At 39.9% G+C, this 23,817-nt stretch overlaps 1 protein-coding gene across 1 annotated transcript in view; it reads left to right on the top strand.

Moving 5' to 3' along the window:
• Nucleotides 1–11,897: 11,897 nt before the first annotated feature.
• Nucleotides 11,898–23,817, top strand: part of dhx37 (DEAH (Asp-Glu-Ala-His) box polypeptide 37) — a 41,371-nt gene continuing 29,451 nt past the window's right edge. The window contains exons 1-8 of the mRNA XM_073065524.1: nucleotides 11,898–12,010; nucleotides 12,562–12,690; nucleotides 14,477–14,646; nucleotides 15,555–15,667; nucleotides 18,856–19,213; nucleotides 20,832–20,980; nucleotides 22,557–22,649; nucleotides 22,911–23,007. Coding sequence (XP_072921625.1) covers nucleotides 12,579–12,690; nucleotides 14,477–14,646; nucleotides 15,555–15,667; nucleotides 18,856–19,213; nucleotides 20,832–20,980; nucleotides 22,557–22,649; nucleotides 22,911–23,007 — 1,092 coding nt within the window. The 5' untranslated portion in view covers nucleotides 11,898–12,010; nucleotides 12,562–12,578. The remainder of the gene's footprint in view (nucleotides 12,011–12,561; nucleotides 12,691–14,476; nucleotides 14,647–15,554; nucleotides 15,668–18,855; nucleotides 19,214–20,831; nucleotides 20,981–22,556; nucleotides 22,650–22,910; nucleotides 23,008–23,817) is intronic.

Genomic DNA, 23,817 nt, shown 5'->3' with positions numbered 1-23,817 from the left:
TTGAGGGTTTGGGAAGTGCTGTTGGAATAGCTTAGGCAGAGCATTTTGTAGACGATACATATTATAGCAGGTGGCAGGATGGAGATGTGCCTCTACCACAGGAGATGTAAGGCGCTCCTTCCCTCTGCTAGCCTGCAGGTCACCCTAGCATGTAGCACCTGCTTAGCCCTCTCAATCAAGGTTACATAAAGCCATGGGAGCAGGTGGTGGATGGTCGTATGAGCAGCTACTACATATCACATGTCCTGGTTATGCGACCACTGACACCAAGCAGACAATCTCTGAAGAGTCTTGAGAACGGCTGACGTCACCCATCTTGTAAAGATACCGATGAGCAGAAGAAGGCAATAGCAAACCACTTCTGTAGAAAAGTTTGCCAAGAACAATCATGGTTATGAGACCATGTTCGTCTACATCATACAACACGGCACATAATGATGATGTCATACGACACGGCACATAATGATGATGATATGACTTCTGGAAGTATTCATGAGCAGTCAATGAAAAGTATCCGCATTTTCATTGGTGGGACTGCATAATATTCCTGCTTATTAGCTTGTATTTAATTCAGTGTTTCAACTACACCAAATTAGCATTTCGCTTCTAAGCTTTCTTGGAGCTGTTCCTAATATGGCTCCTTGCCGAACCACTGTTGCTCCTTCAGTTTAATTGCAACAGTAGAATGAGTGGAAGCTGGGCTAACATATTACTTATTGTGATGGTATATGCCTTTGGTGCTACTGAAAAATGCCACACAACACAATTTTATTTTTTTTCTGCCTCTGGGGCAGCAATGAAGGTCCTTCATCTCTAGTGGTGTTCAGAGCTTCCTTCATGGTGTCTGTAGCTTCCTCTCAGTTTTCACTACCATCAGTCATGCAAGTCCTAGGTAGAGACTCAGGAATACTGTTGCACTCAGATGCAGAAGGATTCTTCGTTGCTTTTTTTCCGTAACAATTCTGTTTTACCAATCAGGGTTGTTAGCCCTGAGCTGAACCCTCGAACCTGGAGGACCGGTGGACCGCACTCAGCCTGGCCTCTACCCTTTGACCTGTTTGGTATGGGTGACCCTACCAAGATGCAAATATAAAGCCCTGTCTCCAGCCAGCATAGTGCACTGGGTCATTGAGGCATGCGAGCCTCCAGCCCACGACAAGGTTGTGGTCCTCTTAGAGGGCACAACACAATGGAACATATTTTCAGTGTGAAAATGAGGCAAGGAACTTTGTTTTATGTCACTTGGTCAATTTTCTACCCACATTGCTGTAACCTCCCTGTTTCATAGCCTTCAGTTTTTATGACAAGCCTATTATATGGCACCTTATCAAATGCCCTTTGGAAGTCTGTAGATAATTCATTTCTGTTAACAAACGTTTCTACTACTTCATCAGAGAAAAACTATTCAGTTAGTTTACCTTAAATAAATCCATGCTGGCTTCTCTAATCAAATCCACCTTGTACAGGTAACTGCTATTTCTCCCGATTATAGTTTCTGCAACTTACTTTACACCAAGGTCAAGCTGGTTGAGAAAAGGTAATAGGGAAGTCATTTCCTCAACTGTTTTTGACCTGATGCCTTGTGATTTCTTCTCCGCTTCTCCATGACACTGTTTCATCTCCTCAGAATGGACTAACCTGCCAGTGGTGAGGGTTTTAATGGTGGGGCTCAGCACATTGTCTGTAAGGCATGACGTTATTTCTGCAACAACAACAACCAGCTGTGGCTTGACTAACCTTTGGGACAGATCTCTCAGTTTAGACACCAATTCCCCAACGTTTATCTAGGGAATTTTTACAGAATTAACTGGGCCGAGAGAAAATTTGTTGCATTTAAGTTCAGAGCCTGAATTGGTGCTCAGTGATATGTCTGGCTTTATTCTTTCTCTGCATTAAAATGCTGATTTTGATACAACTGAGTGTACAATTAGTCATTTAATGGGTCAATCGCACTGCTTGGTTCTGGAGTTGGTAAAAGGCTAGACTGAGCAAGTGTGGCAGATTTCTTCTTCACATAACCAGATGGATTTGTACTATAATCTAATAAGTTTTTGATCATCAGTTATAAGACACCTTTTCTTTTTTCTTTCTTTCTTATTTTTTTACAGTATTTTTATTCAGGAGAAAAAAAAGATTTACAGAGTGCAACACATAGATACATCTCAACATAACTTGTGTACATTCATATAATGTAATAAAATTGATCAAAATGTTATAGCATAACACATAAAGGTATACCACTCTGTAATCAAAAATTTAAAGATAGGTCATACATCATAAAAGAAATTTTTTATATATATAAAAAAGTCAACCCCCTACCAACTACCAAAGAAAAAAGCTGAAGGATGACAATGGATAATTAGAAAAAAAAGACATATTCACTTAAGAAGGGAAGATAAAAATATACATAAAAGTCTATGCACTGTTAAACTTTATAAATTGGAAAAGTAATTTAGGAAAGGTCCCCAAATATCATAAAAAGATTGTTTCGAATTTAAGACTGAGCAGCGGATCTTTTCTAAATTTAAATAAGACATAATATCACGTAGCCATTGAAGATGTGTAGGAGGGGTAGACTCCTTCCATTTAAGCAAGATTGCTCTTCTTGCTAAAAGAGAGGTAAAAACTAAAACCTGTAGGTTAGGAGTATTTAAAGTTATATCTTCATTTGCAATAATACCAAACAAGGCAGTAAGGGGATTTGGGTCAAATTGGACCCTAAAAAGTTGAGAGAAGGTATGAAATACTTCCCGCCAAAACTTTTCAATTGTAGGGCAAAACCAAAACATATGAATTAAAGAGGCATCAGCAGAGTTGCATTTATTACATAGTGGAGAAACATTCGGGTAAAAACTGGACAGCTTCTGTTTAGAAATGTAAGCTCTATGAACCACTTTAAATTGTAGAAGAGATTGATGAGCACAGAAAGATGATTTATTAACCCGTTTAAGAATTTCATTCCATCTATCATCAGAAATCTGACAACTTAGGTCATCCTCCCAAGCTTTTTTTATTTTATCTAAAAAGTCTTGTCTAGAATCAATCAACAAGTTATAGATACCGGTAATAGAACCATTAACAAAAGGTTTTAAATTTAAAAGATTGTCCAGTAAATTTTTATCAGGACCTATAGGAAAAGTAGCTAATTGGAAACGTAGAAAATCTCTGATTTGAAGGTATCTGTAAAAAAGTGATTTTGGGAGTGCAAATTTATTTGACAACTGGTCAAATGAAGCAAGAGATCCTGAGATAAACAGGTCCCAAAAACACTTAATACCTAATTCATCCCAATCTTTAAAGACTTTATCAGTCATGGAAGGGATAAAAAAATAATTAAGGAGAATGGGAGATGATAATGAAAAATTCGCTAAACCAAAAAATTTTCTAAATTGAGACCAGATCCTTAAAGTTTGCTTAACAATTATGTTATCTGTTGTTTTAATTGCTGAAAAAGAAGAGTATGATCCAAGAAGAGAGACAATAGAGGAATAGAGGAATAAGACACCTTTAAAATACTAAATTTTCAATCTGAAGTTGAAGTTCACAACTGCCATGGAGGGATTTGAACTTTTCCTGGATCTCTAGTGCTGATGGTCCCTGATATATATATATTTTTAACTTAAAAGATCTGTTTATTTTCATGTCCCATAAATTCAAGGTAGAAGATCAGCAATAAACTATTGAATGTAGCAACTAGTTTGAGAGGCCAAATGGCCTCCTGTTCTAATTGCCTATTCTCTTAACAGTCAAATAAATGACAAAACAAAATATTAAAAGACTTAGTTCATGAGGAGTACTGTAACCCTGGGGAAATGATTAATGCATACAAAGAAAATAAGGCAGAAGTTATTTTCTACTGATATTGCTCTCAGCATATCTCACACACTCGTTAATTTTGTAGCCAAGAAAAGGAAGGTCAATATTTTATCAATTCACAAAGCATCAACAGCTACAAAAACGATGAAGCCCTTTATAATTAGAAACATAGCTAACTAATTCTGGTAGTGTTTCCATTTACCTGCAAGGGAGTAAGACATCTCCCACCAGTAAAGCTACCTGTGCGCCTCAAACTACAGTTTGCGTGTTGCCATGGAGATAAGGTCTTTAATGAGACTAAAATAGAAAACCAACTGCATGTTCTACTGCAAACAGTAATTCAAGTAGTACATTAACTCTGGTTAAAATCTGGAATAACAGAATATGTGCTATGACTATAAAATATCACAGAATATGTAAAAAAGTAGGAAATTTAAGAATATGGAGTCCAATTATCAATAAAAGACTTTTCACAGGAGCTTGCAGAAATTATGCTGTACTCTCTGTAAGTTACAAGCACCTAATACCCCTGGAGTAATCAATAGTGTCATCCAAAATGGTGGCTGAAATAGCACAGATCTGGTAGATCTTTGTAACACCACATAAACTTCAGTAGCAACTGAGATCTGAAAGCCTCTCTCTCAATAGGCAAGGATTTGCACGTTTCTGTGCCAACCGAGGAAATGGGAAGAGCTCATGGGAAATCAGAAGCCACAAACTTGTGCGGGATTGAAGGCCAGCAGCAAGCATACCATATCAGAATCAGGATCAGAATCAAGTTTAATATCACTGGCATCTGCCATGAAACTTGTTAACTTTGTGACAGGATTACAATGATGTGCATGATAAACTGAAGTACAGGGGTGTGTGTGTGTGTGTGTGTGTGTGTGTGTGTGTGTGTGTGTGTGTGTGTGTGTGTGTGTGTGTGTGTGTGTGTGTGTGTGTGTGTGTGTGTGTGTGTGTGTGTGTGTGTGTGTGTGTGTGTGTGTGTGTGTGTGTGTGTGTGTGTGTGTGTGTGTGTGTGTGGTGTGTGTGTAAGAGATAAGGTAAGTAGTGCAAAAACAGAAGTTTAAATAAAGTAGTGAGGTAGTTTTTATGGATTCAGTGTCTATTTAGAAATCAGATGGCAGAGGGGAAGAAGCTGTTCCTGAATCACTGAGTGTGTGCGTTCAGGCTTCTGTACCCCCCTCCCTGATGGTAACAATGAGAAGAGGGCATGTCCTGGGTGATGGGGGATCCTTAATAATGGAAGCCGTTTTTCTGAGGCACTGCTTCTTGAAGATGCCTTGGATACCACGGAGGCTCGTACCCATGATGTTGCTGACTAATTTTACAACTCTCTGCAGTTTACTGCAATCCTGTGCGGTAGTTCCCCCCATACCAGATGATGATGAAGCCAGTCAGAATGCTCTCCATAGTACACCTGTAGAAGTTTTCAAGTATTTTAGGCAACAAACCAAATCTCCTCAAACTCCTGATGAAATATAGCTGCTGTCTTGCCTTCCTTATAGCTGCATCAATATTTTAGAACCAGCTAAGATCCTCAGAGATATTGACACCCAGGAACTTGAAATTGTTCAACACACAGAAAATGCTGGAGGAACTCAGCAAGCTAGGCGGCATCTATGGAGAAAAGTACAGTCGACATTTCGGATTTCCGGCATCTGCAGATTTTGTCCCCTTACTTGGTCAGGAAAGTGAAAAGCCAGTCATATTCTGGGGAAAGAGGCATGTTGAATTCTATAACTGCTTGGGGCTCAATGGGAGTTGAAAAGAGTAGGCAATGGGATTCCACGTGGTTCAGTACTAGATAACTTGTTTTTCACGTTGCAGTGACCATGAAGAAGTTCGCAAAATATGTAAAAATTAGTTGTAGGTGGTGAAGAAGACTGTAGACCAGAGGCCAGTATCAATGCAAAAGTAAAATATTCCAGATGCTGAAAATCAGGGGGGAAAAAAACAGAAAATACTGTGTATACTCAACAGGATCTATGGAGAGAAACAAAGTGAATATTTCAGTCCACCGACCTCTCATCAGAACCCCTCACTGTGTATTAGTGGACTTGTAAGGCAAGTGGGAAAGTGAGGAATCGATTTCAATTTGCTGAAGTGCGAAATGTATTTTGGAGAGGGGAAGTAAGCCAAGGCACCAGTATCACATTGAGAATTAGAGAGGAACAGAGGCACCTTGAAACGCATGTACACAGACCCCTGAAGATTGCAAGACATGTAGAAAGGCACATGAGATCTTTGTCTTTAAATAGGCTTAGACACAGAGTAAAAAGTGATAATGTTAGGACTGCCTTAACCACTGATTAGGCCACAGTTTGAACATTATGTAATTATTGTTTCACCACATTACTGTAAGATGGTTGCAGAAATGCAAGGTCCAGAGATCTGTGAGGATATAGCCAGAATCAGAGAATTTCATCTGGAAGGATTGATTGGATAACCTGGGAAAGGTATCTTCAGAACAGGGAAGGGTAATGGCAGATTTAATTGCAGCTTATAAAATTAAGGGATTCACTGACTGAATGACTGAAAAGATCTACTTCCCTGGAGAAAGATCAGTTACCGGGGGGGGGGGGGGTGGAGATTTTGAAGTCATTGACAACATATTTTTTGATAAAATGTAAGAAATCTTTCCTCTCATACATTGAAATTTCTCACACTATCTTTATGAAATGCTCTGCTTCCTGATCCTTTCCAGGAAGAAGATTATATCCAATGCCTCACAAAATCTGCAGACAGGCATCCCTCGAAGACTTAATAAATCTCTTCTGGTCCCACAGATCAGTTGAATTTCCTTGAGCTCAGTCATTTTGAAAATATTTCACAGCCTCCCTTTTTCAGGTAGGCTATTTTGTCTCTAAAATTACTCATGTTTGAATAGCACAGTACTAAATCCTCAGAGCACATTTTGAATGTTTTTAACTACAGTAACTGCTCAGGAATGTTTTACTTAAATTCCAAACATTTGATAATCAGTTCAATCCAGAATAGAACAGCATTGTGTTCTCAAGAACTTTGGCTTCTGACTTCTTGTTTGCCCATTTTATTGACATAATGCTCCCCCGGACGGTGTCAGCAGTAGCATGCAAAACTCATTTCAGCATTACAGCAAGTTCGCTGATGATACAAAGATTGACGGTGTAGTGGGCAGTGAGGAAGGCTTTCAAAGCTTGCAGAGGGATTTGTACCAGCTGGAAAAATGAGCTGAAAAATGGCAGGTGGAGTTTAAAACAGACAAGTATGAGGTATTGCACTTTGGAAGGAAAAACCAAGGTAGAACGTACAAGGTAAATGGTAGGGCACTAAGGAGTGCAGTAGAACAGAGGGATCTGGGAATACAGATACAAAATTCCCTAAAAGTGGTGTCACAGGAAGATAGGGAAGTAAAGCGAGCTTATGGTACATTGGCCTTTATAAATCAAAGTATTGAGTATAAGAGTTGGAATGTTATGGTGAGGGTGTATAAGACATTGGTAAGACTGAATTTGGAGTATTGTGTGCAGTTTTGGTCACCGAATTACAGGAAGGATATTAATAAGGTTGAACGAGTGCAGAGAAGGTTTACAAGGATGTTGCCGGGACTTGAGAAACTGAGTTACAGAGAAAGGTTGAATAGGTTAGGACTTTATTCCCTGGAGCGTAGAAGAATGAGGGGAGATTTGATAGAGGTATATAAAATTGTGATGGGTATAGATAGAGTGAATGCAAGCAGGCTTTTCCACTGAGGTTAGGGGAGAAAAAAAGCAGAGGACATGAGTTAAGGGTGAAGGGGGAAAAGTTTAAAGGGAACATTAGGGGGGGGCTTCTTCACACAGAGAATGGTGGGAGTGTGGAATGAGCTGCCAGATGAAGTGGTGAATGCAGGCTCACTTTTAACATTTAAGAAAAACTTGGACAGGTACATGGATGAGAGCTGTATGGAGGGATATGGTCCAGGTGCAGGTCAGTGGGACTTGGCAGAAAAATGGTTCAGCACAGCCAAGAAGGGCCAAAAGGCCTGTTTCTGTGCTCTAATGTTCTATGGTTCTATTTCCAGTCTCACTGATCTGAAAAATGTCAGATCATTTTTGGTCACAACACAGACAGGTTTTATTGGCCCTATTTCTCCTGAAGCCATGGGTTTAAAATGGCCAGCAGCAGAACTGCACTGTTCATTTAGAAGTGTAACCACCATTGCAGTATCATGTGCTATGCTTGGTCACAGGTGGAGGGCAGCGTCACTCAGAAATTAAAGTTGGAAAATACACAAAAATTCACTCAATACACATAGTGTGGTAATGAATGACACTAAAAGCATAGAACATACAACACAGGAACAGGCCCTTCAGCCCACAATGTTGTGTCAAACTAATTAAACTAGTAACACTGGACAGCAAATATTTCACTTCCTGAACACTTTTTGGGTGTTTGGAGTTGTGATTAATCATGAAAAGCACCATGGAATTTCCCTATCTTGCACCACTTTAAAAAAAATGCCTATATTTTTTATTTCAATTCATAGTTCAAGTCAATTAAAATGTTGTCCACAATGTACACTAAAAAGTTTTCTATCTAGTCCAGGCAAGCTTAGGCAGGGTAGATACTGCATGGCAGGACAGGTTTTAGAAAGGCTATATATCTCAGTGAAGGATTTTGACATTTGAAACAGATGCTTCCCAGGATAACTGATGCCAATATTAAGGAAGGCATTTTTGTTGGTCCACAAATCAAACAGGTCATCAATGACAGACAATTCAAAGAACTTCTAGTGGGACTGGAGAAAATCACATGGAGGGCATTGAAGGATGTTGTTGAAATTTTTTTTTGGTAACTACAGTGCACCAAGCAACTTGCAGCTGGCTGACAACGTGCTTCAAGCATACAAAACCATGAAGTGCAACATGTCACTAAATGTTCATTTTCTGCATTCCCATTTAGATTTTCCCCTGCAAATCTCGGCACTGTAAGTGACGAGCCTGGTGAAAGGATTCACCAGGCCGTGGAGAAACGGTATCAGGGTAACTGGAATCCATCAATGCTGGCTGATTATTGTTGACACTTGAGCAAGAAGCCTCAGAGACTGGATACAAATGAAAATGATCAACAAACCATTTTTATCTCAGTTGAACTATTGCAAAGCATCAGCACCATTATGTAATTAAACACATTATACTTAGTAAAAGTTAATTTCTTGTTTCCCCAAATTCCTACATGATACAAGTAGTCTGAAATTATATTTGTGTTCAACTTCAGTCTATCATCAACAAAAAAAAACTGAGGATGCAACACTTTTGAAAAGTTTGTTGTCCTGTGTAAATGTCCAGCTAAACTAAAATGCACCTGACTTCACCTATCACCTTCCAGCGTGTCCTCCTTCCCCTTCTCCCACCTTTTAATTCTGCCACCTTCCCCCTTGCTTTCCAGTTCTGACAACCTGAAACCTCATTTCCATGGATGTCGCCTGACCGGCTGAGTTCCGCCAGCACTTTGTGTGTGTTGCTTTGGATTTCCAGCATCTGCACAATTTCTTGTGTTCGTAAAAGGAACTTTCTACTCAAATACTTTATTCATAATACACGACCAAATAAATCCCTTTATGACCATGTGAGCATATTGACAACTGAACTATTCTGACCTCCCTGCATTTTGATTGATGAAATATTCATAGAACCATAGAGAAGGGAAAGAGGCCCTTTTGGCCCACCAGGTTCCATGCCCGCCAATAAGTACTTCTTTTACTTATCCCATTTTCCGGTAGACACCCCACAAGCTTCCACATCACGGTATTTAGTTGCTCATCTAAATATTTATTCTGAAAGTGCCTACCTCCACTACTCCCTCAGGCATTGCAATCCAGATTTCAACCATCCTCTGGGTAAAAGGAAAATTACCCATATGCCCATATACCCATATAAATCTTCAGCACTTATCTTAAACCATTGCCCTCTGTTTTTAGACACCGCTGGTCAGGGAAAATGTTTCCTACGATCTGCCCTGATTTATAATTCTGTATCTGCATCCCCTTCAGCCTTCTCATTCCCAAGGAAAACGACCTATCCAGTCTCCCCTCGTAACTGAAATACGTCACCCATATACAATCCTGACATTCATTTTCCTGCGTGCATACTCAGTAAATAGGAATGGAAATGGGAAATCGAATTGTAAAGGGTGGCCACTGGGGTATCCTGCTTTTTGTGGTGGATGGAGAGAAGGTACTCAGTGAAGCAGTCCCACAATCTACATGGAGTCTCACCAGTTAGAGGAGGTGAGAGGAGGCCACACCTGGAGCACCAAATACAATAGATAAACCTGAAAGACTTGCAGCTATCACCTCACCCGGACAGACTGTTGGGGCCCTTAATATAGTGAGGGAGTGGATGTAAATAGGTGAGGCACTTGCCCTGCTTGCAAGGATAAGTGCCAGGAGGGTGGTCAGTGGGGATGGACAAGGGAGTCATGCAGAGAGCGATCCTGAAGGAAGGCGGAGCGTGGGGGTGTGCTTAGTGGTGGGATCAGCGGATCTCCTCTGCACCCTCCAGTACAATGACGGTATAGTGTGGGATCCAAAACTGCGCGGAGGCTCCAGCTGCGGCCGGCCGGCAAATGTTTCAGATAGTTATAGAAAAATATCTCCACTCTTGTGTCTTGGCAAATGAAAACAATTATGCTTTTGTCATTACCTTCTGTGCTGTGCCGTTGCCGTCAGGGATCCATGTAGACCATTCATCCTGTACAAGTAGCCATATTAGTCCTCCGCAACTGTATCATCTCAGATTATTAAAATATTAAATTCTACTAGTCAACTTTTTCTTCAAATTATCTGCAGCCTTTATCACAAATACCAGCAATTTTTATTTCATTTGCAAAAGTGAGAATTGTACCTTTTACTTTAACACCCAGACCATTAATGAATATAACAACCACAATGGTCCCATCACCAGTTTCTGCAGAGAGCTAAATGGCACAGGCTTTCAACTGCAAAACTGATCATCTCTCTCTGCTTCCTATCATCAATGTACCAGATTGCCTTGGATCCTATAATGGTCTCCCTTGCTGGAATTTACCAAAGGCCTTACTAAAGTCCAGGTAGAGTACACAGCTATATTACTTATCACCTCCACGAAAAAATTCAATTATTCAGACAGGATCTCCCCACACTGACCATTCATGAGAACATAAGAGATAGGAGCAGGAGTAGGCCAATCGGCCCCTCAAGCCTGCTCCTCCATTCAACAAGATCATGGCTGATCCAATCTTAACTCTAGTTCAACAAGATCATGGCTGATCCAATCTTAACTCTAGTTCAACAAGATCATGGCTGATCCAATCTTAACTCTTAATCTTAATTCCTGGACAATTAGTGGTTCTTCAAGTGCAGATTAATTCTGCCCCTCAGAATTTTTTGAAAATCCCTTCTGCCAGAGATGTTGGATTCACTGGCTTGAAATTACCCATTTTATCCCCGCTGTTCTTCTTGAGTAAAGGCAAAACGATGACCCTCCTCCACTCATCTGGCACCTCTTTTGTGGAGCATAAATCTGTTTGAAACAAGGTTAAATTCAATTCATGAAAACTCAGCTCATTCTGCATATAGGCAGTCAGGAGCTCCCTAGTGACAACTCTTACCTGAATTTTATTGATCTAGTTTTTTGAATGGAGTACTGGACACTGAATATTTGTTTCTGAAGGGGAGAGGCTGTGGTCATGAGTCCAATGAAAAGTATCTAGTAATTTTTTTTAGTTTTACGTGGTAGATAAAGCAGTTCCTCATCGGAAGAATATTCGAATGAAGCTTTAAGAACAAAAGTTGCAAAGTTTGATTTCGCTCTCTCTCTCGTGTGTGTATATATCACAAACAAGAGAAAATCTGCAGATGTTGGAAATCCAAGCAGCACAGACGTTGACGTCTCGGCCCGAAACGTCAACTTTACTTTTTTTCCCCATAGATGCTGCCTGGCCTCCAGCTTTTTGCGTACTAGCTTCGGTATCTTTCCAGGTTTCAAGCTCCCTCTCAAGGTTGCGTGGTGTTGTCCGGTGGCTCACACTAACCCTCGGCCGCTTTGTTTGCCGGAACGGCTCCACCGCCGTGGATTCCAGCCGGAATCAATTTACAGGGTACCAGCAGACACTTCCGGCGAGGACATGTGTGGAGAATGAGAGCATAACACAAACCTGAGATCGGGAACAGGATCGGGATTGAAAGGTGCACACTCCAGTTTCTCTTTAACATGACTGTTGCTCCTCATTGACCCTGGCTTCGGTGTCACTATCTCACCCCCCTACCACCATACCCTCTCCATTGACCCCGGGTTCTGTGTCTCCACACACTCTCATCCTCATCCCCTCTGTTGACCCCGGTCTCTGTGTCTCCACACACTCCCATCCCCTCTGTTGACCCCGGTCTCTGTGTCTCCACACACTCCCATCCCCTCTATTGACCCAGGCTCTGTGTCTCCACACACTCCCTTACCCATTCCCTCTCTTGAACTCGGACTTTGTAACCTTCCCCCCAGACTCCTTCCTCTCACCACAGGTTTCGTGTCTTCCTCAAATCTGGACTTTATGTATTCTCTGGCTAACCCTAGGCTTCGTGCCCTCCCAACCATTGTTCCTTCACCTCCTTCCCAACAAACGCGTGCGCGTTGGGCCCTACTGTCCTTTCTCTCCTCCATCCCTAAACCTGTTGCTTCAGCTCTATCTGCTCATTTCTTTCTCTTCGGCCGATGCTGTGACGTTTGCGTTTCTCTGTGACAGATCGTGGATTTTCGATTATGGGCAGATTGCGTAAAAGGCACAACTGGAAGGCACGAGCTCAGGGGAATTCTGTGGCGTGCAGTTCGACACAATCCGATGATGGCGTCAAGGTTGAGATTGAGCTGGAAGGTGTGTATGAGAAAATAATTAATGAGCTGAATAGAAATTTAAATTACTCTGAAGGTAGCTGACAATCTCCTCGTCTTCATCTGCTTACTGATGTACTCCAGTGAACTGAACATTTGCTTCAATGTTTTCTGTTCATTGCATGAGAGTGACAGAAAAGAACGTAGTACATCACAGTACTAAGAACTTTCTAAAGGGGCACGATTGAGAGCATCCTGACTGGCTGCATCACTGCCTGGTATGGGAACTGTACCTTCCTCAATCGCAGGACTCTGCAGAGAGTGGTGTGGACAGCCCAGCGCATCTATAGGTGTGAACCTCCCACTATTAAGGACATTTAGAAAGACAGGTGTGTGAAAAGGGCCCAAAGGATCATTAGGGACCCGAGTCACCCCAACCACAAACTGTTCCAGCTGCTACCATCCGGGAAATGGTACCACAGCATAAAAGCCAGGACCAACAGGCTCCAGGACAGCTTCTTCACAGGCCATTAATTAATTCATGCTGATACAACTGTATTTCTATGTTATATTGACTGTCCTGCTGTACATACTATTTATTATAAATTACTATAAATAGTGCTTTGCCCATTTAGACAAAGACATAAAGATTTTTGTTCCTCAGGTATATGAAGAATGTAAGATATAAAGTCAATTCAATTCTAGCCTTTGCGTCCTCAATATTGTGTCGACCTTTTGAGCTACTCCTTGATCAATCTAACTCTTTTCTCTTTCATAGCCCATGATACTTTATAGTTTTTCATCCACATGCCGGTCTTGGAGTCAGTGTTTCTAAAGTATCAGCTTCAATCGAGCCCCTGGCAGTGTATGCCAAAGACACAGTAGGAGTCAGTTCTCAATCTGGCTTTACACTTCATGAAAGTAATTTTAATAAGTTGTCCTAGTAGCACACACAATACTCATTTAATCATGTGATGGTTCTTGAGAGGGTCTAGGGGAGATACTCCAGGATATTGCCTGAAATAGAGCAATTCAGCTTTGGGGAGAGACTGGATAGACTGGGTTAATTTTCCCTGAAGCCAAGTGGTTGAGGGGTGGCCTGAGAAAAGTATTTAAGCTTATGAGGAGGTAGGCAGGGAGGATAGTAAAAATCCTTTTCCTATGTTCAAAACAAAAGGGAATAGATTATGAGATAGTAAATTTAGAGAGGGTCTGAGGGGAAGTTTTTTCTTAGAGGGTGGTTGAGTGTGCTACCTGAAGAGATGATGGAAGTAGATACTTGCAGTGTTTCAAGACTCGTAGGTACGTAACTGAATTGCCAAGGTATAGAAGACCAAGGGCCTAATGGAGGTAATTGGGATTAATGTAGGTGGGTGTATCAGGCTACTTGACTCTATGACTGTGCGCACGCAATGTTGAATGCCTATGACACCTTTACTGGGGAAAAAACTTTGCATGTGCAATCTCATTCTTGTAAAAATCAATGGTGAGATTCTTGTGCTGTTTACATAGCATGGAGTTGTCAGGTCATTGTGTATATAGGAATTGAATTTTAAAATTGGAAGAATTACAGTGATAATTCTGTGAACAGATAAAGAAATTACTGTTTGTAAAGATAAGCGTGAGGAGTTGCATGCTGGATACCTCTCTCTCACTCTCAAAATTTAAGTGTAGATGATCATTTCCAGACTGATTGATAACTATTACAAAAAGATTCTTGATATAATTTGCTCTTGAATTTGGTTATTCCCTAGTTGTGCAGAGTGACTCTGTATGCTTGCTGCTGATCAGACACGAATGAAGTTTTTAAACCGGCTGTGATTTTGCAGATGGAATTACGTTAAAAGGAGTTGATGAGTGTAATGCACTGGTATTACCTGCAAAAAGAGTGAAAAAGAAGCAGGTGAACAAAGAAGTTCGGGCACCGAAGCAACCTCTGAGCAAGAAGAGAAGGAAACAGCTGGAGAAAATATTGGAGCAGAAGAAAAAGAAAGTTCAGGTTAACCATGTTCAATATTAAATACTAAGCCCTATTTAGTATAGGTGCTTTAACATTGATTTCACTTAAGATCAATTTTGTGCAACTTTATTTTTGATTATGTTCTTTTAAAAATACACAATGGCCTGAAATTTTAGAGACCATCTCCCTGAGGATAAACAAGTTAGCCTGCAATCTTGTAAAGTATAACTGTGTCAAATCCATGGAATCTGTGGCTCATGGCTGAAGGCCCTTTATGGCTGACAAAATGAATCTATTGGTAGCTATACCTCAGGTGAAGTAGGGTTTCAATGTCCTTCTATATTGACAGCCTCACTTGCCAAGATCTGCAGCATCCACAAGATACATTTCAGCTATTTTTGTTTTAAACCAACAATTAGTTTTAGCAAAGATTTTTAAGGATAATATTCCAAGGAAAGTATTTTTTTTAAAAAATGTTCCCCTGAAGCTGGAGGAAGATCTGACCTGGACCCAACTGGTATTGTTCCCTCTGTTGGACTCTGCCTTCCGTACACTTTGATCCAGACTGTGATTGCAAAGAATTTCCTGCCAAAGAGTCTCAGGAAGAAACGTCGACTATACTCTTTTCCATACATGCTGCCTGGCCTGCTGAGTTCCTCCTGCATTTTGTGTGTTTTGCTTATATTTCCAGCATCTGCAGAGTTTCTCTACTCCAAATTTCCAAGTTTCTTTTAACTGAAAGTTTATTGCTTAATTTTAAAAAACTCAATCCCCTTAAAGCACCATTAAACAAACCTTACTAATTGTAACAAGTGGCAGTTAGCATTCTCTCTCACCGAGTGAATTAATGGTGAGTACAATAAAAGGGAATTGTCCTGACTTATTGCATTCTGTATAATTTTGTGCCATTGAAAACCCTTTCAACTAATTTCCATTTTTCTTCACAGAGGAAAGAAATTTTGAGCAAACTTGCAGAATGTCAGGTCTCGGAGTCAGAGATGAAACTTTTCTACACTACTTCAAAAATAGGCATCGGAGAACGCTTGTACCAGACAAAGCTGTATGTTATTTTGTTATTTTATGATAATTATTTTATGTGTGTGTATATATGAAATATATGTGTGTCTGATATATGTCTGCACGTGAGTGTGTGTGAATATTGCCTGTTTACAAAATGCACTGAAAAGTTTACACATACCCCTGCCCCCCCCCCACCCCTTTAGTCCTTTAGGGACATAAGCTGGCTGTTGTCCGTAAGATTTCTGTTCATTTACTACAGAGCCTTATAAAAAGCATTCAGCCCCAACTCTTTGTTCACAGAAATTGGTATTACAATGAGGGATTTTGATCAATTTAATTGGGAATTTTTATTTGTGAATCAAATGCTCTTTTTTCATGGTAGAGCTAAACAAAACAGGGGAAATTGCTAAGTATGAAAATTAAAAGTTTGAAAATTGAAATGTCAGCAGTTCAAAAGTATTCATCCCCTTTTGCTCTGTACAGTTGAATCACCTCTCGCAGTTGTTACAACCAATAGTCTTTTGAATAAGTCTCTGTTTGCATTGCACAGCGTAGTGGAACAAGATCTGCTCAAAATTTGCTCACCTTGCAAAATTGCTCAAACTGCCAGGTTAGTTGAGCTGCAGCAGTGGGTAGCAAGAGATGTCCGATCGGATTAAGGTCAGGACTCTGACTGGACCACTCAAGGACTTCAATTTTCTTCATTTGAAGCTACTCCATGGTTGCTCTGGTAGTGTGCTTTGGGTCTTTGTCCTGCTGAAAGGTGAACCTCCTCCCCAGATCAAGTTTTCTGGTAGAAACTAGCAGATTTTTATCCAGGATCTCTCTGTATTTAGCAGCAGTCATCTTCCCATTAATCCTGACCAAATTTCTAGTCCCTGCTGCTGAAAAGCATCCGCAAAGCATGATGCTACCTCCACCATATTTTAAGTAGGGATGGTGTTACCTGACTGATGAGCAGGTTATACTTAACAATTTTTCTAATAGGTTTACACCACACGTACTACGTAGTGTTGAAAATGGAAAGTTCCACTTTAATTTCATCCAGCCACCAGATCTTCTACATCTTTATAGTATTTTCTAAGTGATGCTTTACAAAGTCTTTACGGGCAAGGATATGCTTTTTATTTAAGTCTGGACTTCTTCCTTGCCACTCTTCCATAAATACTCTTTTTTTGCTGCCTCTCGGAGATTGTGGAGCAATGAACCTCATCTCCAGTTGCAGCCACTGACTTCTGCAGCTCACTGAGAGTAACTGTTGGCGACAGAGTAGGCTCTCTTACAAGTGCCATTCTTCTCCGGCGACCAAGTTTAAAGGGGCGGCCTGACCTAGGCAGTATGGCTGTGGTTTCTTTTTTTTCACTTTTTCATGACCTCTGAAGTATGTTCAGTACCTTTGAGATGGTCTTGTATCCTTCCCCAGATCTGTCTTTCTCTATTATCATTTCCTTGACTTGCCTTGAATGCTTTTTTGTCTTAATTTTGGTTTGGTCTGTTGAAACTCTACCATATTGTTGGACCTTACAGATATAGAGGGGGGTCTTTATTTCGGTGATCCTCTAATTTTCTACATCATCAAATTGGGTGAGTTGGTCTGGTAATATATAGTATTGCACCTGAGGAAAGTTAGCATAGTAATTACAAAGGGGATGAATACTTTTTCAGCCTCTCAATTTTGATTTTAAAGTTTTAGTAAATTGACAGGTTTTGGAATTTTTCTTTTGCTTTATCGTGTTGCATAATGTTTTGCAGATTTGCTCAAAATATCTGATTTTAATGTATTTCAAATGTAGAGAATGGGACGGTAAAAGATGAAAATAGTTTTAGGGGCTAAATATGTTTTCAAGGCACTGTATAGTCTGCCTGATAGAGTATAATTAAGTTTCAAAAAGCAATTTTGCTTTTGTATATTAATTTGTAAACTTGAGATCACAGTCTGCCATCTAATTTATGCTAGAGTTCCCCATGGATTGTCATTTGCAGAATTGAGCTTTTACAGGAATGTTCAATTTCAGGCGTACTATTTGTAGACAGCATAAAGCAGTTCTTTCCATATGTCTTCATATTCTGAAATAGTAATAATGATTTTATGTACTCAGCCATTTGTTTACTTGGCACCATTTATTTCTGATATTCTACTTGTTTTGTTTATTTTAACTGAAGATCTCCAAGATTCTACTGGTTGTGATTTGGACAATTTTATATTAATTTGAGAAGAATGTAAATCTGAACACATTTGTCTGGCAATTTTGTATCTTATTTTGCCAAAAAATATTCTTGGCTAAGGAAACTAGTGTACAGGTGCTGACAATTTGATGTCTATCCTGCAAGTTATAAATGGGGTACCATACATAATATAACCTCAACATAATGTACTGTCAGGAGACAAGTTTAAAGGCTGATTTATACTTGTGCATCGCATCGATGCTGTAGGTAATGCATACCCTACGCCATAACTACGCCTAGCCTATGCTGTAGAGTGACGTGCACCTCTCCAGAAAAGTAACTCACGGTCACGGCGACGCAGACCGCAACAACTGTGATTGGTCCGCTTGGTAGCATCGCATTTCCGGTTGCTTCTTCTCCGCCATGTCTGTAGGCTGTGCGTACGCTGATGCGAAATAGATGAACCAAATTGTCAAATCTACCTGCCGACATGCGAAAATGTTTGAAATACATTCCTTGTCCATGTCTCTCACGAAGAAACTCAACACAGTGGCATAGAAACTCCGCCAACTAGTGTTTTGGCGCACACCAACGCATGCTTGCTATGGTGTAGAGCAACGCAGAAGTGAAAATCAGGGTTACAGTGTAGGCTGCGGCATAGCCCATATGCACAAGTATAAATCAGCCTTAATACCTACCCTGTAAATGAAACTAGCATTTATCCATTTTTGGGGACATAATAACTGTGTGGTATATCCAAAACCATTTACAATCTCATTGTATTGAGGTTGCGTTATATTCAGTTACTACATTTTATAAATTGATTTTACACCATCTACCGCAGGGGTTCCCAACCTTGGGTCCATGAACCCCTCGGTTAATGGTAGGGGTCTATGGCATGAAAAAGGTTGGAAACCCCAGATCTACCTCATTATGACTGCACCTCATTGTCTGCCAGCACTGCACCTTCTCTGTAACTGTAACACTTTATTCTGCACTCTGTTCTTCTTTTCACTTGTCGAATTAATAACACTAAAGGATTAATGACTTTCTACATCTTAGGTCTGAACATAAGGTTGACAACGAGTGCCAAATCAACAGTGTTAGTGGGGCGAACAGAAAAAGATTCAGAAGAAGCTCTGAGGTTGTGGAGGAAGCACCAGAATCTGAAACGAGCTCATCTTCAGACAGTTCAGATGAAGAAGCAGAACAAATGGATGATGTAGAAAGTGAGGAAAGAGACAGCACACAGACAATCACAAAAGAGAATGTTAGCAATGAACAAATTAAGAACTCGAGCACTTCCAAAGCACTGACAGAGAAACCTTCTGTTAATAAGGAAACCAGCCAAAATGCAACAAAGCAACCTTCCTCGGAACCTGCAATTTTTATTCCAGTGAATAGGACCCCAGAGATTCAGGTACTGTAACAAACTATAAGTTGCTGTTTTTATTTAGGGCTTCACTTTTCTTTTGTTCAAAGTAAATTTTATTATTATAGTACATATATGTCACCACATACAACCTGAGATTCATTTTCCTTCTGTCATACGCAGCAAATCTATAGAATAGTAACTATAACAGGATCAATGAAAGATCAACCAGAGTGCAGAAGACAACAAACTGTGCAAATGCAAATATAAACAAATAGCAATAAATATTGAGAACATGAGATAAGAAGTTAGAGTCCTTAAAGTGAGATCATTGGTTGTGGGAACATCTCAGTGGATGGGCAAGTGAGTGTAGTTATCCCTTTTTGTTCAAGAGCCTGATGGTTGAGGGGTAGTAACTGTTCTTGAACCTGGTGGTGCGAGTCCAGAGGCTCTTGTACCTTCTACCTGATGACAACAGCAAGAAAAGAGCATGGCCTGGGTGGTAGGATCTCTGATGATGGATGCTTCTTGGCTACAACAAAGTTTCATGTAGATGTGCTCAGTGGTTGGGAGGGTTTTCCCTGTTATGTACTGGGCTGAATCCACTACCTTTTGTAGGATTTTCCATTCAAAGGCATTGGTATTTTGATATTAATAGTTAATATTAATCTGGAATAGTTGTTTTAAAGATGCAATTTTCATTTTGCATTTCTAATTTCCGATTGTTTAAAGCCATACTGTGGTGTAGAAGTCACGCTGCCATTTTCTGTATATACCTGTAAGGAGATTTGATTCATATTCATATCATGTATACTGGTAATGGCAAACACTGCTTGATATGGAAGAGTGATGTTCTTTCAGCTTCCCTGATAACCTCATCAGCTGTATAAGAATGGAAGCAGGGGGACACTGTTTGTTCCCTCAAGTTTGTTTTACCACTTGAGATTGAGGTTTATCTTTTCCCTTGGCCCCTTTTCCTGTGTTAATCCCATTGTGCTCTTCATGACATGAAGACATTTAACTTTATCACTTTGCTTGCTATAAGACAACCTCTCATTCCAGACATGCAAGCGATGGGAAATGTACTTCACTGAGGTCATCTCTCATTTTTATAAATGCAAGGCAGTAATAAGTTTAATCTGGTTAACTTCTCCTTGGAAGTCAAATCCACCGTCCCAGAAATCAATCAGATGAGCCTCGTTTGCACCCTCAATTGTAAATATATCTGTCAGAAGGGCGAAACATTCCTGTTCACAGTATTCCAGATGCAACCTCAGCAAGCCCCTTAAATTATATGTCGACTGTAGAATATGCTCATGGAACTGATACATTGTGCATTTCTTATCTTGATGTAATACATTTTGCAATTGTTTCTAGACGGTATAAAATTGAGCTGTTGAAATAGCTAGTTTGAAAATGGAGATTTTGATGTTATTCATAAAAACTTGCAAACCTGTCCAGTGTTTCTTTGCCACTTTCAAAATGAGATTTGACTATTTGGCTCCAAATTATTAAGTTATAAGTTTGGCAGTTGTAATGCTACGTCAATTCATAATGTAGACTATCTCAGTTGCGGTCATCAATAAACATATTACTTCACCTTCTATGTTAGTCAGTTGGTTCTTTTACTGACTTCAAAGGATTTGCTCTCTGATTATCCTTCCAGGAAGCTCGCCTCAAGTTACCAATTCTAGCAGAAGAGCAAGTTGTCATGGAGGCCATTAAGGACAATCCAGTTGTAGTTGTATGTGGTGAGACAGGCAGTGGCAAAACAACACAAGTTCCCCAGTTTGTCTATGAAGCTGGCTATGCCAGGTATGTTTGAGAATTTATTTATCTACCTATCTATCCATTTATTTATTTATTGGGATGCAGTGGGGAATCAGACCTTCGAGCAATCCTCCGATTTAACCCTAGTCTAATTATGGGACAATTTACAATGACCAATTAACCTACCAACTGGTACGTCTTTGGACTGTGGGAGGAAACCAGAGCACCTAAAAGAAACCTATGCAGGGAACATATAAACACCTTTCAGGCAGTAGCGGGAATTGAACCGGGGTCGCTGGTACTGTAAAGCGTTGTGCTAAACCACTAGGCTAATGTGCTGCCCCAAGAATATTCACAAAATTTGTTTATTTTTCTAAAGAAAGATGTATTCAGTAACAACAAAATAGCAAATGAGTTTACACCTTCCTCGGAATTCTGATGGAAAATATTTAGTTTCAGTGCAATTGTCTAATTTTACTGTGACATTAAGATAAAAGTTTGTCAGAAACCTTTTTATACAAATACATTTAAACTGCAATGTTGAACTTTGGAGTTTATTTGTAAGTATTTAAGTGAGTGAAATATTGTTAGTTATTCTGTTTATATCGTTTGAATGAGGTATTGATTCAAATTATATTTACAGAATTTTTTTTGTAAAATTCATGCATGATTAGTTGAATTGGTGCATTAGTCTAATTTTCTATCAGATAGTATGAACAAGATGTACCATAAGTTGATCAAGTCTAAAAAAGTATTATCAATTAGGATATTATTTTTTATGGTATAGAATTAAAAAGTGGAGAGCTATGCTAAACTATACAACCTTAGTTTGGCCAGATTAGAGAAAAGTATTCAATTCCTAATAATAACATGTAGACGTTAGAAAAGATAGGGAAAGAATGGATTAAAAATCTGACAAGAGTCAGAACTGCAAATTGAAAGGAAGAACAGGCTTGATTTCATCCAAGAAGATTTTGAGGTGTGATTTAATAGAGCTCATTGATGGAAGAGTAGAAGTTTGTCTTCTGGTGCATGTGTTGAATGTGATGTAGTTGCCCGTGTGCATTGAACTTATCCAAAATTTGGCCCAGTCGACTTTAAGACAACTATAGTTCAAAAATGGTGTTCAAAGTACGTTGCTGCAAAGTCATGACATTATCCCCGAGGACACTTTTCTAGCTCAGTCAGCTTGTCCATTTGGCAAGCGGCCATCAGTGTAAAATATCCCCCAGAAAAACCAAATAAAGCAGTTCTGGAGAACCACTTTGCCAAGAGTGTGACAGGGAAACTTCTCCTACTGGGAACAGTGAAGTAAATAGAATGGGAAAGCTTGACGGGTTTATGAGTTAGAAAGAATTGGATTGTTCTGCTGATAATTGAAGTGGGAGACAGTTAAATGAATATGGTGCAAATTTTGAACAGTCATGTTTAATTATGGGGTTCAACCCACATTACCTAATTATTGTGTAGAACAAGGGTTCCCAACCTGTGGTTCATGGACTTGGTTGATGGTAGGGGTCCGTGGCATAAAAAAGATTGGGAACCCCAGGTTTAGAATAAACGCGAAGCTTTTTAATGACTAAGTTTGGACTTTAAGTGCTTCCCTGATTACTGCCCACAGTGGTGATGGAATCATTGGCATCACAGAGCCCAGGAGGGTAGCAGCTATAAGTATGTCCGAAAGAGTTGCAAAAGAAATGAATCTTTCGCAGAGGTAAAATTTCTTCTTCCTTTACTATGAATTCAAATGTTACTGTGCTTAAGGCTTTAACAGAGATCAAATTGCACTAGTAAAAAAATGATTGAAGTTTACCTTTTGACAAGCAATGAGTTGTAAGTCATTTGCAAAATAGAACACAAGCAAAAAATGTTTGAAGTGATGTACTGGTGTAGTTCTCTGCCTATCAGTTCTACTGGTTTTGTCGGTCTCTCTGAGTTGTGACAATACTGATTATTTAACTTGTGGCATTTGTAGGGTGGTTTCTTATCAAATACGATATGAAGGAAATACAACTGAAGACACAAAAATTAAGTTTATGACCGATGGTGTCCTTCTAAAAGAAGTGCAGAAGGTGGGTTGAATTAATATTTATTGTTAGAAAAATAATAATTTGATGGTGATTGATTGCATGTTTACTAGGATGTTGCCTGCATTAGAGGGCATGATCAACGAGAAGCTGGACAAACTTGGGATGTTTTCTCTAGAGTGGCGGAGCTGAGGACAGATTTGATAGGTATTTATAAGATTATGAGGTGCATTGATAAAGTAGACGGACAATATCTTTTTCCAAGTGTTGAAATGTCTAATACCAGAGGTATTAGAGGTGAGAGGGGATCATTTCAAAGGAGATGTGAGGGGGATTTTTTTTTAACGTAGAGAGCAGTGAGTGCCTGGAATGTGCTGCTTGGGGTGGTAGCAGAGGCAGAAGCATTAGAGACTTTTAAGAGGTGTTTAGAAAGGCACATAAACGTGAGGAAGGTGGAAGGATATGGGCCTTGTGTAGGCAGTCAATTGAGGTTGAGCACAACATTGTGAGACGAAGCGCCCATTCCTGTGCTGTACTGTTCTGTGTTCAATATTTTATTCCTTAGAGGGTAGAAGGATGAAGGGAGATTTGATAGAGATACACAAAATTATGAGGGCTGTAGATAGGGCAAATGCAAGCAGCTGAGGTTGTGTGAGACTAGAACTAGAGGTCATGGGTTACGAGTGAATGGTGACATGTTTAAGGGGAACATGAGGTGGAATTTCTTCACTTAGAGGGTGGTGACAGTGTGTGATGAGTTGCCACTCAAAGTGTTGGGTGCTGGTTCAATTTCAGTACTTAAGAGAGATTTAGATAGAGGGGTATTGGAAGGCTATGGTCAGGGTGCGGGGCAAT

Source organism: Hemitrygon akajei, chromosome 14 (assembly GCF_048418815.1).
Source record: "Hemitrygon akajei chromosome 14, sHemAka1.3, whole genome shotgun sequence".
Lineage (NCBI taxonomy): Eukaryota > Metazoa > Chordata > Chondrichthyes > Myliobatiformes > Dasyatidae > Hemitrygon > Hemitrygon akajei.
This window is presented reverse-complemented; position numbering and strand designations above follow the sequence as displayed.